Source organism: Baudoinia panamericana (assembly GCF_000338955.1).
Source record: "Baudoinia panamericana UAMH 10762 unplaced genomic scaffold BAUCOscaffold_3, whole genome shotgun sequence".
NCBI lineage: Eukaryota > Fungi > Ascomycota > Dothideomycetes > Mycosphaerellales > Teratosphaeriaceae > Baudoinia > Baudoinia panamericana.
This window is the reverse complement of record NW_006911259.1, coordinates 142,607-157,782: the sequence shown is the minus strand read 5'-3', so window position 1 is coordinate 157,782 and position 15,176 is coordinate 142,607. Positions and strand designations below refer to the sequence as shown.

Here is a 15,176-nt window from a genome sequence, read left to right as displayed (position 1 = left end):
AGTCGTAGTGCCTCCGGAAGCCACAAGAAGTGTATTGCCATTAAGCGCAATTGTCTGTCCGTTTACCGTTGTTGTACCCTGAGCGATAGTTTGTGAGCCAATAGCGATCGCAATCGATGCTGCACTAGAAACGGCGAATGTCTGGCTTCCGACGATTACGACAGGTGCTGGAGCTTGCGTAGTTGCCGCAGCTTGTGCTGTCGAGATGTGCACTTGCACAAGGCTGATGGTTGCTCCGCCTACTTGTGTCGCAGGTGAACTTGTAGCAATCTGAACAGTAGTCGCCACTCCGCCCGCAATAACCTGGACAGCATTTGAAGAAAGCGCGGAGTAAGTCGTGCCTTGGACTGTCACAGCAGAGTCACCAACGACCGCAGTCTGTGACCCAATAACTACACCCGTGCCCACACTCTGCGCTTGCGGAGAGGCCTGTCCTGCCGAAGCTCCAGCTGATGTTGGCGCGGTATCAACCACATTGTCGTGGCTCTGCGGCGACTGCGTGACCGTGCTTGTCACGCCATTTGCAACCACTTGCACTGCTGACTGAGAAGCTCCTGCGGAGTAAGTCGTGCCTTCTTGCGTTGCTGCTAAGCCACCGGCGGTAAGAGAGTCCGATGCCGCAACGGCGACTGCCGTAGGTGTGTTCACTTGCTGAAGCGATGACGAGGACAGAGCCTGTGCCAACACGCTTGCGGCATTAGCAGGCTGCTGGTTTGAGGAAGTCGCAGGCGGGGAAGCAGCTTGGGCGGACGCGGTTGTCGCTGCGCTCGAAGGTAGCACTGCAGATTCTGGTAGCGCACCAGTAATCTGAGCTGTGGTTGTGGGGCTGGATGCTGCCTCTGCGCTATCTGACGAGTGTGTTGATGGGCTCTGTGTAGCACTACTAGGTTGATTCGCCAGGACTGCAGTAGCCAAGTTCGTCATTGCACTGGTCGAGTACTGTGGTGAAGGTTGTCCAGTAGGCGAGCTCGAACCGACGTTCCAGAGCGAAGATGGTGTTGTAGGAGCTGAAGATGCAGAACGGGTGCTCGATGCTCCCGCTGCGCTGATTCCTGGTTGAAGTGCTGCCGGTGCTACTACGGTTCCGGTTACCTCGGTTGACGAAGCAGACTCGCTATCAATGGAGGCTGGCCCAGCCATCGTAATCACAGTTGACGACGTGCTCGTCAGCTGCGCGACAGGGATATGCACAGTCGGCTCTCCGGTACCTGGCAGCAACCAACATTTAGTGATCCACGGACGTTCTAAAAGAACCTGGGGCATCTCCGTCACTTCAGCCGGCGGAAACATCCGCACGGACAGCGGTGCTGAAGCAGGCACAGAAACAGTGACCCCTGGCAGCGTTGTTGAGGGCACGTCGTCCCAAAGAAATGCCAGGAAGCCGTCCTCTGGGACGCGGACACTCACTCCTGATGTTGTCCAAGAGCCTGAAACAACGGTGTTCACTGTGAGGACATCATAAATGCCACACACATTTGCATCATCTGTAACGGTGTGCGGAGCGCCGTTCGCAGTATCTGTAGGTATACCTGTGTACACTGCTAGATTGTTCCACACAGCATAAGGCGTCGAGGTGAGACTGCGACAGCATTAGCTTAAGGTTGAATGCATTCTCCGCGCCGTCGCCGCGACGCTTTACGACGTTCGTCACGTACCCGCCAAATGTAGTGTTGACAAAGTATACGTCACTCGCGCCATAATGGGTATCCTGCATCAACCAGGGGGGTATGATGCTTGTCGGCACCCCAGGTATGGTTGGGGTTGCACCAGCGTCCGCATCAGGCCCATTCTCCCCGAAAGCGGTCAAGGTTTCATTCTTCGGTGTGTACTTGGTCGTAATATTTGCAATGGTAGTGCTGTTAGGGTATTTTAGGTACGTGGTAATGACTGTGGCTAGCCAGCTGGTGGACGCCCCAGTGTACCAAGTGTTCATTGTAACGGCTTGGAAGCCACCGTAGATCCAGCAACACGATGGCTCATCCAATACTGGCGCATCCGTTATGATGCCAGATGGCAGAGACATTGTCTGCGAAGCGGGCGCATTGCTCGCCGTGGTAACAGAGGCAGTGCCATCTGCTGTTGGGGGGCTACTAGACTGCTCAGCAGTGCTGTACGCGCCCGAAGTGAAGGTATTGCCGATTGCCTCAGAACTTGTGGATCTTGAAGACGCTGGCGGCGTCTGGCCTGTCCAGATTATACTTGAATTGCTTAATGAAGCCAGTCTTGGATATTGAATGGCACCAACGAGCGCTGGCGGAATCGCAAAGCATGTCAGCCACCTCAAAGCTCCCAGAAGCGGCATGATAATTATGAGGGGAAGATAATAGATGATCGTCGTGTCCAGCAGAAAGCCAACGACGACGACGTGGGAGGACAAGATATAGGTGAGTCGAACAACCAAGGAAGGCACCGGCAAGCATGCCTAGATGTCTGGGAGATGACAGGATAGTTGAGCACAGATCTTCAGCCGCTTGCATGCCTCGAATATCAAGGCGCAGAAAGCCTTCCTATGCGATTGCAGGGGAGCGTCAGCCTTCCAGATCCTTCGCCAAAATATGCCATTTCAATAGCAGGAGAAGGCTCACGTGCCGTGTCTCGCCCACGCCATCACTGCTGAACTTACAGCAAGGCGAGCATTCGCGAACCGCACAGGCGCTGAGCTCTGGCACGATTACTCCTATAATTCTGGTCACCGGTTCTTGCTTTCACAATGGTTCTAAGTAGACCTTGAAGGTGGAGATGATTATCAGAGTGCCTAACGTACGTACAGACCGTAGTAGTTGCTCTCATGTTGGTCCGGCTGTGAGAACAAGCCGGCATTGGGCGCCACGTATGGTGGCAGCTTATCTCGAGTACATGTATTGGTCTAAGCGCACACCTCACCACTTGGCACTCAGGGGAACACACGTACATATAGAACGCATGGAAACGAGGCGGACTCGGTCAGATGCGGCAAATCCCCCGAAATTTCGGGCCGAATCTGTCGATGCGTTCCGTCTTTGAGCCCTATTCGACCTCACTTCCACTTCTCAAGCATAAAGCACGCAGTACACAATGGAGGAACATCGAGGTGGGTCTTCGTCTACTAGCTCAGTGTTCTAAGTAGGCACCTCGACTGACATTCCAGTGCGCCGCCCAATGACGAAACACTGACACACACCTCCAGTACCCGCCATCTGCACGTACCCGAAACATTTCCTTGTGAATGTTATTGGTGCGTCACAAGCGTGCGGGAGGTGGCATGGCTGAGTCATTAGAACAGAAATCGTAGGGCTGTAACTTGACATGCTCCTCCACCTCCCTTGCTAGATTGCAACAGCCTATTGCCAGCTCAAGCAACCTTTTGCTCATCGATGCGGTTGACGACATGCCTAGTGCACTCCGGTGACAGATCAGCGGGACGTGTCAGCACTTACAGTACGCTCATGACCGAGAACCAGGCCAAGCGCCAGATCCAGCTTCATTCTGCATGTTCGAAAGGACGGTGGCGGAGCCATGAGGATCGATCAAACAGATAGTTTTCAATCGGAGCAGCGTGCTAGCTCCGTCTGTCTGCTGATTCTGTCTGCTGAGGGTGCGAGGATGGCATGCCAGCTTGCGAAGGTGCAGCTTGCTGTGGTTACGCCGGCGGCAGAAGGTGGGTTGCTTCTGCAAGCATGCTTTGCAATGTCCAGTGATGATAATCCGTGTCAAAAGCCAAAGTTGCAGGCAACCGGCTTTTTGACCAGCATCGCCGGTCAGGGGTTCTGGTCGTCACTGAGAACATAAGAGAGCTAATCTGAGGACATTGCATCCTTGCACGAGCATAACCTTCAGGGTTTGTCAAGCAATTACAGGCTGATGAGGAAGTGGAGAGTCGTTTCGTTCATACTATCTCTGAGCTCTATATGCTCGTTCTTCCTTCCATCGCCGCTCCACCAGCTCACAGACCTCCTTGTCATAGAGCTGCTCGGGCGGCTTGCCTTCCTTCAACACCTCCCGCTCATGCCGTAACATCTCGTCCTTCGTCATACAAACCAAATCGTCAAGCTGAAGCACATCCGCCTTCTGACCTGGCGTCTGCTTATCGACCCAGTCACCCTCCGGCTTCCGCCACCTAGCAAGCGCCAATCGACTCGCTAGCCCGGATACAGCACTACGACCCTTCCAAACCTCCTCCACAACGTAGCCAACATCATCAGCCATTACTGGTATGCGCAGCCCGACCGGGTTATGGCCTTGATGCTTCGCCACGCGCTCTTCTAGCCCTTGCAGTTGCGCCAGGATGCCGTCGTACATCTTTTCCCGACATTTGCTGGCGAGGTAGTCGTGCGGATAGTCTGCGATATCTAGCATGACATGATTCGCCACACACAGCCCGAAGACCGCTGGCATTGTCCCCAGCACGGGTAGGATGCGGACGCGGAAGTCGGGCAAGACGCCAAGCTCGTTGACCTGGCCTTTGGCGAATTCTTCTTCCGGCAGCGGTAAGAGCTGAGCTTTGCCTGGACCCGTCTTCTCGGACGAGAACACCACGGGTATGCCTTCGCTAACTCCCAAGATGCGCAGCTTCCGCCGTGTCGTGCGGGAAAGAGGATCCTCGGCAGAGGCAGAGATATCGCCGATGAAGACGCGAGTTGGGTCAGACTTACAGCCAGCGCCCATAGACGATATCACTTTCAGCCCATGCTTATGGCAGTGATGCAGTAACGCCACCTTCGAGTCGATATTATCAATTGCATCAATGACATACGTGGGCTTTTGCCCATCCTCCCACGGCGCAAGCTGATGCTCTGCCGTCTTCTGTCCGAATAGCTGATTGCGACAATCAAACTGCGTCCAAGGTACGATCTGCTCAAGCCGCTTTTGCAAGCAAAGAACTTTCGGCGTGCCTACATCCGCAAGAGTGGCAACGGCGTGGCGATTCAATGAGCTTAGTGTGACTTGGTCGAAGTCGATGAGTCGCAGTCTACCACATCCGGAACGTGCGAGCGCAGCTGTTGCGTGGGAGCCAACGCCGCCGCATCCGACTACTATCACGAAGGCGTTGCGGAGTTTAGCCAATCCTTCGTCTGTAAGAAAGACGCGGTTACGCGCCAGCTGCTCCAGGATAAGCGCTTCGTCATAGTCGCCCAGTCTCGCTCGTCGTGCTAGTGCAGCGCTCCGTTCGTCATCTCTCCTTTCGTCGGTATCGTCGGGAACTGCGCCGCCGAAGTCGTTGATCTGCGGGTCCGCTTAGTACCAAGAACACATAGGCGATAGTCTTGGCTCACCTCTTGAACTTCATGAGGCGACTCTAAGTCTGGTATGGATTCCTTCAGATCATGTACTTCATACCATCGCCGCGCGCTCTGCAGACCAATCGTTGCGCTGACGCCGAATGCTACAGCAACAGCGGCGGTCAACGCGAGCTGGACTCGATGCGATGAAGCGACTTCCGACGTCCTGGTAGCAAGCCACGTCGTCCATGCTGACATTGCTTGCCTCTGAGAAGATTCATGTTGGAAACCGTGAGATGGAAAGAGTGTCGCGTGATATCAGATCTCCGCGAAGTGGCTGCTGCTTGTGTGGCTGAAGCTTCCTTGGCCCTGCAGCCGCCAGCTGGACATTCGATCGAGCAACAGGAAAGCTCGTTTCCGCATTCAGTCTCACGTGCTATTCCAAACTCTCTGCAATCGTCCTGGCTGTTTCTGCTTCAACCACCGTGCTTAATTGGGCCTATACTGGAGCGAATGGTCGAGCGATAGCATCGTCCCCAATGGCTCCCAAACTCCTTCGCACACTCTTTGTTGCACTTGCAGCATGGTTACCTCTGGCCCGAGGACAGGATGCAGAGTCAGACATCAAGTCGATACCTCTACGGACGCATAGCCTACAACAAGTGCGTCCTCATGGCCGTCATTTCACTCAAAGCTGCACCCGCTTACAATTCTTCAGCCATACCTAGATTCGGACATGCAATCCCGCTGGTTCGACTTCGGCGGCACAACAGTAATTCGAACGGACCAATACGTTCGCTTGACTTCTCAGCACTCATCACGAGCCGGGTGGATATTCAGTCGGGTCCCGCTCACAGCAACAAACTGGGAGATCGAAGTCGAGTTCAAGATTCACGGCACCGGCAGCCTGTACGGCGATGGAATGGCGATGTGGGTGACGAAAGACAGAGCGGAAATGGGTCCTGTATTTGGCATGAAGGACAAGTTCGAAGGGTTGGGCTTGTTCTTTGACACGTACAAGAACAACCGACCGGGCGTGGTGTTTCCGTACGTGGTAGCGATGGTCGGAGACGGGCAGACGCAGTACGATCAAGCGAATGACGGGAAAGCGAACGAGTTGGCTGGCTGCTCCATCCGAGGCATTCGTAACAACGAGAACCCCACGAAAGCGAAGATTACCTACTTCCAGGACAAGCAACTCACAGTCGACCTTCTTTACAAAAAGGAAGACGAATGGACACGATGCTTTGAGGTGCCTAACGTCAAGCTGCCGAGTGTGGCGTACCTAGGCTTCAGCGCGGAGACGGGAGAGCTGAGCGATAACCATGATATTATCAGCGTGCAGACGAAGAACCTGTATTCGCCAAGTGGGTCGACGAATACGGGCGCGGCGGGAAGTCGTGATTATAGCAGGAAGAAGGGCAGGCCAGGCAGACCGAAGGAGAGCGGGAGCTGGTTCTGGTTCTTCATGCGCGTGCTGCTCTTCATCTTGGTGGGAGTGGGTGGGTATGTCGGGTATACGGTTTACCGGACACGGCAGCGAGACAGGTTTTGAACAATAGCGTTGTGTAGAAAGTACCTAACTCTGCGAAGCGTTCAAGTCTCTGCAAAGCCTTGAAGCTCAGCGTGGTTTCACGAGTTCTGGCGCATTGAAAGCACGACGAGGCTTTTCTACCCTGTCGTGGTCTTGCATTGTCCGCTAAGGTAAGATTGAGTGTGCAAAGTTTGCGTGACCCGAGCGTAGGGTTCGCATTGCGTGCGAGCATGGGTACCTTACCGTGGGCGGGCGGGCTGATCTGCAGGAGTGCATCTGATGACTGATCGGAGTCATCGTCCTACAGCCCTACATAAACTGCTGTGTTGTCTTGATTTCTCTAATTCCCAACTTAAGGTCGAGCACAGCACCTTACGACAATGTGTAACAAGTCTGTGACAATTGTGCCGACGGGGAAAAAATGGCCGTCTGCTGTGTCAGCCAGAACGGGAGGGCATTGCAGAGACCGCTCCGCGTCCGTGTTCAGCGGACGTCTTCATCTTGCACATGCTCGACTGCTTGTGCAAGAACGACCAAAGCATCAGAACTCGAAGAGGCGAGGAGATACGCCGTTGGGAGACGAAGTAAATCACTTTAGACGAAACAAAGAGCACATCAGCCACCATGTCGGTCCAGCTCTTCGTGCCCAAGGAATACGGGTAAGGTTGCCAGCTCTGCGACCTGGAACTACCGCTGACGGACGCCTTGCAGCTATGTCATTCTCACCACAATCGGAACGTGCTTCGTTCGTACCGTACAGTTCTTCCATTGGGCGACTCGATACTAATCTGCTACAGCTTGGTTTCTGGCATGCCGGCCGCGTAGCCAACTTCCGCAGAAAGGCCAAAGTCCCGTACCCTAAGGCCTTCGCCGACAGCGGCGACCTCTCTTCTGCTTCAAGCGGCGAGCAGAAGAAGGCCATGTACATCTTCAACTGCGCGCAGCGTGCTCATGCCAATTATCTGGAGAACCATGGCATGACGATGGCGGCCATGCTGATCGCGGGCGTGCAGCATCCGCTCTGGGCTACTGGGCTAGGTCTGGTATGGGCTGCAAACCGCATCGCCTATGCGATCGGGTATACAAGGGCAGACAAGACTGATGGCTCGGGGAGATATGCGGGCATTGCGTTCTCCCTTCCTCAAGTGGGGCTTTGTGGCTTGGCCGCCTGGGTGGGTTTGAAGATGGTGATGTAGGCTGGGCTTGTGTGCAAGAGTTCTACCTGGCGCGGAGGACCTGGGAGCCTGCTCGACGAAGTGAGGTTCGGAGACATCTACAGCACGTTCTGGGCCGTAGTGGGCTACGGTGCCGCGAACCATATAACGAGGACAGCAGCTCCTGCGTTTCGCGTAGGTAATCGAGACTGCATACCGACGGTACTTTCCGCGACGCACCTTCAAGCATCACAGTACTTTGAGGCAATTCTCAATACGCGCGAATATTGAAGCAGAAGTGTATGGTGCCGGTTTTCGATGCGTAGTAAGTTACGGGCATTAACACTCTCTTCACGTGAATGGTTCCCTATTTCTAAGCCACGAGCTTCGAGCGTTGTCACTACACGGCACTTTCGCTGCCAACACCAAAGCTCAACCATCGGCGATAACTGCACTTGGCGCAGCGAAGCCTATTCTTCCACTCACTGACGTTGCTTAGCACCATGGCAAGTCTGCGTAAGAGGCTAAGCAAGCGGCATCCAAGAGAGGACATGAAGTTTCAGAGTGCCGATGAGCTGCCAGCGCCGCCACTAGCGCGGACTCCCGAGAGATTGTCAACACCACCTGGACACAATGTCGAGGCTGTATCGATCGAAGACTTCAGCAACACGGCAGCGATACCGTCACCTCTTTTCTCGCGACCGGAGAGCAGCATCCGCCGTGTGTCACCCTCCGAAGCATCCAACAACCGCTACAAGCTTCGAAGTGCAGCTACCATGGCACCCAGTCTTCTACGCACTGATTCCGAGACCATGATGGGCCAGGAGAAGCAGACTGCATTTAGCGAGGATCTTGATGACAACAAGCTCCCTGAGTCACCAGCGGCTGCGACATCCGTCACTACCGAGAATCAAGCATGGCCGAGACCCCTCCTCGCAAGCAGGCGCAGCCGCAGCTCAGATAACGATGACGCCCAGCGGCTCAGTATATCCTCTTTCACTCGCCGTTCCACAAGGTCGCAGGAGCGCAGGCTGGAGCGCACGGACTCAGCCGCCTCGACCGCATCCGCAAGCGGCGGCGATTCCTCCGTGAAGGTCCACTCTGTCTCCACCGAGCTCACTGCTCCCGGAGCGAAACCACTCCCCAGGACACCCTCTCCGTCAAACGCGGCAGATGGCGAACTGGTGGTGCCAAACTCCACTGACACCGTTACCACCTCTACCAGCAAGCCGACGTTCACCCGCCGCCTCTCACCGCAGAACACTGGGACCTACTTGAGGTACAACCAGACATTTTCAGGTGACGAGTCGAAAGTCTTTCCGTCGCCAGACGATGTCCCGGCCTCGCATGAAGATGGAGATCACCTCTCCGTCTCGCCTTCTAAGTCTCCAGCACCGACCGGTGAGGAAGCAGGATCGCACGACAAGTTCAGCACGCTGGTGCTCCCTCCCGTCTACGAGCCGCTGCGGTTGCCCGTGTATCAGTGGTGCAGCCAGCTCGGCTCCAGCTCCCGCCCGGACAACGCGTGGGGTTGGAGTAAGCGATGGACGTGCTGCCAGTGTCGGGCGCAGACGATCGCGGAGCAGAAAAGTTGCGCGCAGCTCAAGTGCGGCCATAGGAGGTGTGGTAGTGGGTGTAAGATGATCAAACACTGATGGGTAGCTGCACGGTTCGCTCGAGTGAGCTGGCAGAGGAGGTGGTGACAGAAGGGCGGCTTGCTGACGACCTGTTATCCAGCTCGATGTGACTTGGAACCTCGTCGACAGACCTTGGTGGTGCTTGAGGGTAGCGCGTTGAGTAAGTAAGTGATTGCGTTCCTGACTGGGTGGGACGAGAAGCGTGCTGAGTCGGCCTTGAATATAAGGTCTACGGACGTGCTGCTTCCTTACTCCCCCATACTATGTCAGCTACCCGAGGCTTAAATGGTGCAACGGTTGAGATGGCCTTGGGTAGCTTAGCACGGAGAGGACCGAGTTAATGCATCATGAGGAGCTCGATGCTTTCTATGTACAGATGCGTAATCATAACTGCCAAGTATGCCCAAGGGGTATCATCCGAATCCATATAAACGACGCCGTGATTTCGCCCACCAAGACGCGGCCATAATCTCATGTATAAAGAAGCCATGCTGTTCAAGCTTGGCCAAACATGTGCCCATTCCTCGCATCCATTTCGTCTAGCTCCATTTCCTGAGCTGTTGCTCCAGATCATAAGCGACGAACGAAATGCGTGAGCTAATATTGCATAGCAGGCTTCAGGTAGCGACAGCCACGCTTCCCTTCCGACTGCTCGCAGTCGGTGCCATCATACTCCTCGCCCCCGGCACCACACTCGGCCTCCTCGCATGCCCCACGCCGTCCGCATCCACATTAGGCGCGGAGGAAGGTGGAGCAGCCATACCCGTGAAGAAGTTCCCACCGCCGACGGCACCGCCACCGCCCAAGATGCCGCCACCAGTGCGCGTGCCCATTGCGGAGGCCAGCATACTCCTGAAACGATTGATTTCGTACTTTCTGCGTAGAGGGACGGGTTGAGGCTCGTACAGCGGCGCGCCGCCCCATGAACGACCAATAGCAGCCATGATGGCGTCTTTCTCCTCATCGGAATCGATAGGCCCCGTAGGCAAACTGTCGTCGTCCGGGTCCGGAGCGTTGGCATCGAAAGCCGCCTTTTGCAATTTCGCTTGATTCTTCCGTTGGTACTCCATGAGGAGCTTGTCGTACGGCGCGCTTCTGCCTGGAACTGCACGCTTCGCGCCCATACTATGGCTCTTGCAAGTCAAACTCCGTGCGCACTGTCCACCCTGAGGCAGCTCGACGCCGCACTGCTTCTCCACGTCCACCGGAGCTTTCGGTCGCGGCGCCTTCGCTTTCTCCTGTTCCTTCTTCTTTTTCTTCTTCGTCGAGCCTCCCACACCTTCTTCGGCTTCATCGACGGCTTTGCGCTTCTTGCTGGCAACAAGCCCTTCTCCTTTTCCAGCGGCCGTCTTGCCTTTACCCGCACCGTCTTCCTCGCCCTCGGCGTCACTGTCGCCCCCGCCTCGCTCCTTACGCGCAGCAGCGTCACGAGCATCCTTCGCTTCTTTCTTCTTGCGCTGCTTCTCCTGCTTCTTGTTGAGACAGCGCTCAACGTGTCCGGCCATGGCGTGCTTCAGTACGGGTCGCTTGCAGTGCGTGCACTTGAGCACGTCAGGACGATCCGCCATGAGTTTGCCGCTGGGGAAGGCTTTGGCGAGGTTGGCCGGGATCTTGTTGAAGGGTGGAGACCCAGAGCGGTCGGCGGCATCGTTGCGCTTCTTGCCTACGGTCGCTCAGCATATAGCATGATATGAAATCGTGTGCCCAGGTGGCTATACCTCCAACGACTTTGCTTTCCCAGCTTCCCGGCTTGTCCAGCACAGGGAGTGCCGTGCGGACATCATCCTTGACGTCCGGTTGCGTGTTCTCAAGGTCGTCGAAGAGGCTCCCAAGCGATATGCCATCGCTCTGCTCCGTCTTTATGGGCTTTGGTGGAGCGGGCGCTGTTGCGCTGTCAGTCAAGGAGCGTTACAGTAGTGGCCGACTTTACTTACTCTTCCGCGCCGTCGCTCCATTGGGTGCCATCGTCGATCTTTGAATCAATCGCGCCTACGGGTCCGTCTGCATCACATGTCTGTATGTGATCGTCGCAGGCTCGAGCGCTTTCGCAATTGCCTTCTTCGGTAGGGCTCGTGAGCTTAGGCCAGCCTGAATCAGCTGACTAAGGCGCTCACTCGTCTCTTGTCCGACTCCGCCTTGTACTTATTGTGAAGGCAACGGTAAGTGACGCCCCATGATCACTTTGAGATGAGTTCGGCGCAACAGAGGAAGTGACTGACCGATGCCAGCAATATGAAAGTGACTCAGCTGACATGCCTCTCCTTGGCCCGACCATGGAGGGCAGAAACCAGGCCTTTCAACTGCTGAAGCCACGATGCGTGACCTTGAGCCAAGCGGCACTTGCGCTCAGCGGGCCATGCGGCGACGTACAGTCCGTGGCAAACGCACTTGAGGAACTCAGCATTGCACTCACCAAGCTATCCACGCAACCGGACAGTCTGGACTCCAAGCTCGCCGACTACGTATTCTTTCCCATTTCGCAAGTCCTCAAGCTCAGCCAGAAGGCGTCCCTGCGCTGCCTCGAGACTAGTCTACAATGTATTGCAATCCTTATCTCACAAGGATGGCGTCAGAGCATCGAGCCGCAGTTGGCTGCGCAGATCGTCATCCTGTGCACTTTGATGGCCGAGAAGAACCCTAAAGGCTTTCAATTCGATGAAACGACAGACTCCTTACAGACTGCAGCTCTCGGTTGTCTCCGTCGTGTGTTTACAGTCGCTGGACGTTCGCCTGGTTGCCTAAAGCTTTTCCGCTCCGAGGCAAACTTCCCTCAACTGGGCCAGACAGTAACGATTGTCCTAGATGGCATTGAAGATGGTGCATCAGTCGAGACTCAGGTTGATGCAGTGGATGCATTACGTGCTTTGGTTGATGGAGTAGCCGATACCGATCTTTGCGCATCATTCTTGCCTGGTATCATCTCGAAGCTTACCAAAGTTCTGGCGCCGAGCACGAAGCAAAGAAGAAATCATAGGGTACTGATTGGTTGCCTGCAGCTTGTGGCGCTTCTACTGCAGCGTACTTTGGGCGACAGCATGACCATGAAAGCAGGGCAGGCACGGCACGAACGAACCGGCGCCGTGAGAAGCGAGCAATGGTGCAAGACGGCCGCCTCTCAGCTCAAGCCCGCATTGACAGCCATGATGCACCTGCAAAATCACGAACGAGATGACGTGAAGAAGGTTCTGGCCAGTCTCTGCTCGGTGATACTGGAAAGCTGCGAGACAACTCTCAGCACTTGCACAAGTGTCGCTTTGGAGACGCTCCTCTCGTTATCTACGGCGAGCAGTGAACATGACACCTACAGGAAGCTCCAGTATCTATTAGCGGTCAAGCCAGCTCTTCAGGGCATCTTAGAGACGACACTGTATGACTGGCTGCAATCATTGCCAACTCTGATGCAATCTGTCGACGAAGAAGCTAAGGTGCACAAGCTTGCCCAAGCTGCGTCAGCGTATAAATTGCTTGCACAGGGCAAAGGTGACACTAGCACTATTGACCGAATGCTAGCGAGCAGTCTCGCGGACAGCGTGGTCATTACACTGCGGGAAGGCGGGCTACAGAAGGCCGCATCGAGGTTTGCGTCTCCGGTGCGTTCTTTGGATCTTGTGGTGAGTGACAATAGCCTGGGCAGCGTCCAGTTTAGATCGGCCTTGGTGCAGTATCGGAACCAGGAAAGTCTTCTAAGCAGTATCGAGGATTTTGCGCGGGTTGTTTCCACAACCACGCCGTCACCCTTCTTCACCACGGACTTGGTGCACTCTCTGCGGAATACTAATGGCGAGCAGCAAATTGCAGCCTTCTGGCTCTCGCTTACTGCGCTTCAAAGCGCACTCTCTAAAAACGACGATGTAAGCGACTTCATCAGTGCCACGAATGAGGGTCGCGCAGAGCAGATGGAGCACCTTGACGAACTCTACGCGTTCTCTCTTTCGGTGCTCTCTGCCTTTCCGGAAGAAGACGAGCCGCCAGATCTTCGGCTTCAAGCACTAGGTCTCCGAACTCTTGCTCTCCGAGCGCAGACTGCCGGCCCAGATTTCCGCTACGAGCTCATTGACGCCCTCTATCCCGTTCTCCACACCTTAGCAACACCGAATAGCGAACTCCAACAGGACAGTATCACCACCCTTAATATCATCCAACAAGCTTGCGGCTACTCCTCGGTCAAAGACCTCATCGTAGACAACGTCGACTACCTGACCAACGCTGTAGCGCTGAAGCTTAATGCCTTCGATGTCTCGCCCCAAGCGCCGCAAGTCTTGCTCATGATGGTGCGGCTTGCAGGACCGAGTCTTTTGCCGTATCTGGAAGATACTGTGGAGAGCATTTTTGCTATTTTGGAGAGCTATCATGGGTACGGGTTGCTTGTTGAGTTGTTGTTCAGGGTGTTGAGTGTCGTAGCTGAGGAAGGTGCTAAGTCTCCGCAGCTTATGGCTATCGAACACGGTAGGCCTGATGTCTTGTCGAGCTTCTCGCGTGGACTGTGGGAACCGACTACCGTACAACAGCTTGCTGGTGTACTGCACGAGCGTGCTATTGAAGGACAGCGATCGCGGGAAGGTGTCCGAGAAGCGCATCCTCAGCGACCGTGGAAGCTCGCCAACAAGGACGACGCCCGGAGCAGGACCGACAGCATGGACGACGAGGAAGGGTTCAACGATCAAGACAAGCAAATTTCAGACGAAGACGTCCCACCTCCAGCGCCCAGGACTTATAATCTCCTCTTCAAGATTACGGAACTAACGCAGCATTTCTTACCATCTGCTTCGCCATCACTGCGCGTAAGCTTGCTCTCCCTTATCAGAACCACAGTCCCAGCTATAGCACGTCACGAAAACTCCTTCCTACCATTGGTCAACACCTTATGGCCGGAGATCACATCTCGACTTGAGGACGCCGAGCCGCACGTTCAAGCGATGGCTGTCGACATTGTGGGAGTACTGTGCGAGTACGCCGGCGACTTCATGCACAGCAGGGTAGTTGCACTGTGGCCCAACCTTGCGGCTTTGTGGGAGAAAACTGTCAGACAGCTTGTCGCTTCGGTCGGAATTGTCAAGGCTTCACCAGTGCAGCAGACAGGGCCAAGCACAGCGCTTGTGCCGACTGACCCGACGATCAAGCGAGCCATAACCAGATCATTGGGAGATCATACAAACACATCTGCCCGCTTGTTGTGGAAGGCAATGTCTGGCACACTGCAAAAGATTGTGAGACAAGTAGCCATTCCACCGGAGCTGTGCGATGATGCGCTGGAGATGTTGACAACAGTCCTGGAACATGAAGAGGTCCAGGGAGCGTTTGAGGAGGCGAATCCCGATGCGCTGTGGCTCGCGAAGGTCAAGGCTGATCTTATGGGCAGGCCGATCGTGCCGAGCGTGCCTAAGGGCATGGATTGGCGGTTTGCGACCCTCCCAAGCTAAACGACATCGAAAGACATGCGCGACCTTTCTCAACAACGCCCATGACGACCCCTGCCACTTGCGGAATATAGCATGATTATCAGCACTCATGCTTCGGTCGCATTACGCAAACGTGGCATGCTCGCCAGCTGTGTGTGTCTGCTCTACAGACTCAACTTACGGCTGCGCTGTCTGCTCGATGGTGAAGATATTCCATCAGTACAATGCACTTCATGGTTTGCAGCGAGACTGCA

At 55.1% G+C, this 15,176-nt stretch overlaps 7 protein-coding genes across 7 annotated transcripts; 4 read left to right on the top strand and 3 right to left on the bottom strand.

Moving 5' to 3' along the window:
• Positions 1–2,403: 2,403 nt before the first annotated feature.
• On the bottom strand, positions 2,404–3,005 carry BAUCODRAFT_376310 (uncharacterized protein). Its single transcript, XM_007675658.1, has 3 exons — positions 2,765–3,005; positions 2,624–2,685; positions 2,404–2,507 (listed from the first exon to the last, which is right to left on the bottom strand). Coding segments are annotated over exons 1-3 (213 nt in total). The 5' UTR covers positions 2,914–3,005; the 3' UTR covers positions 2,404–2,505.
• A 623-nt stretch (positions 3,006–3,628) lies between these two features.
• Positions 3,629–5,502, bottom strand: BAUCODRAFT_136900 (uncharacterized protein). Its single transcript, XM_007675657.1, has 2 exons — positions 5,253–5,502; positions 3,629–5,202 (listed from the first exon to the last, which is right to left on the bottom strand). Exons 1-2 carry the CDS (start codon positions 5,454–5,456, stop codon positions 3,871–3,873), a joined length of 1,536 nt encoding a protein of 511 aa, XP_007673847.1. The 5' UTR covers positions 5,457–5,502; the 3' UTR covers positions 3,629–3,870.
• Positions 5,503–5,652: 150 nt separating this feature from the next.
• Positions 5,653–6,865, top strand: BAUCODRAFT_102996 (uncharacterized protein). Its single transcript, XM_007675656.1, has 2 exons — positions 5,653–5,860; positions 5,917–6,865. The coding sequence occupies exons 1-2, from the start codon at positions 5,738–5,740 to the stop codon at positions 6,751–6,753; spliced, it is 960 nt and encodes a 319-aa protein (XP_007673846.1). The 5' UTR covers positions 5,653–5,737; the 3' UTR covers positions 6,754–6,865.
• A 491-nt stretch (positions 6,866–7,356) lies between these two features.
• On the top strand, positions 7,357–7,928 carry BAUCODRAFT_65848 (uncharacterized protein; the record flags this gene model as incomplete). Its single annotated transcript, XM_007675582.1, has 3 exons — positions 7,357–7,391; positions 7,444–7,477; positions 7,530–7,928. The coding sequence occupies 3 exons, from the start codon at positions 7,357–7,359 to the stop codon at positions 7,926–7,928; spliced, it is 468 nt and encodes a 155-aa protein (XP_007673772.1).
• Positions 7,929–7,996: 68 nt separating this feature from the next.
• Positions 7,997–9,841, top strand: BAUCODRAFT_376172 (uncharacterized protein). Its single transcript, XM_007675655.1, has 2 exons — positions 7,997–8,211; positions 8,386–9,841. Exons 1-2 carry the CDS (start codon positions 8,189–8,191, stop codon positions 9,539–9,541), a joined length of 1,179 nt encoding a protein of 392 aa, XP_007673845.1. The 5' UTR covers positions 7,997–8,188; the 3' UTR covers positions 9,542–9,841.
• Positions 9,842–10,140: 299 nt separating this feature from the next.
• Positions 10,141–11,488, bottom strand: BAUCODRAFT_22007 (uncharacterized protein; the record flags this gene model as incomplete). Its single annotated transcript, XM_007675247.1, has 3 exons — positions 10,141–11,195; positions 11,242–11,406; positions 11,458–11,488. The coding sequence occupies 3 exons, from the start codon at positions 11,486–11,488 to the stop codon at positions 10,141–10,143; spliced, it is 1,251 nt and encodes a 416-aa protein (XP_007673437.1).
• Positions 11,458–15,015, top strand: BAUCODRAFT_376210 (uncharacterized protein). The gene is made up of 2 exons (XM_007675654.1): positions 11,458–11,682; positions 11,752–15,015. Exon 2 carries the CDS (start codon positions 11,776–11,778, stop codon positions 14,941–14,943), a length of 3,168 nt encoding a protein of 1,055 aa, XP_007673844.1. The 5' UTR covers positions 11,458–11,682; positions 11,752–11,775; the 3' UTR covers positions 14,944–15,015.
• The last annotated feature ends 161 nt before the right edge of the window (positions 15,016–15,176 follow it).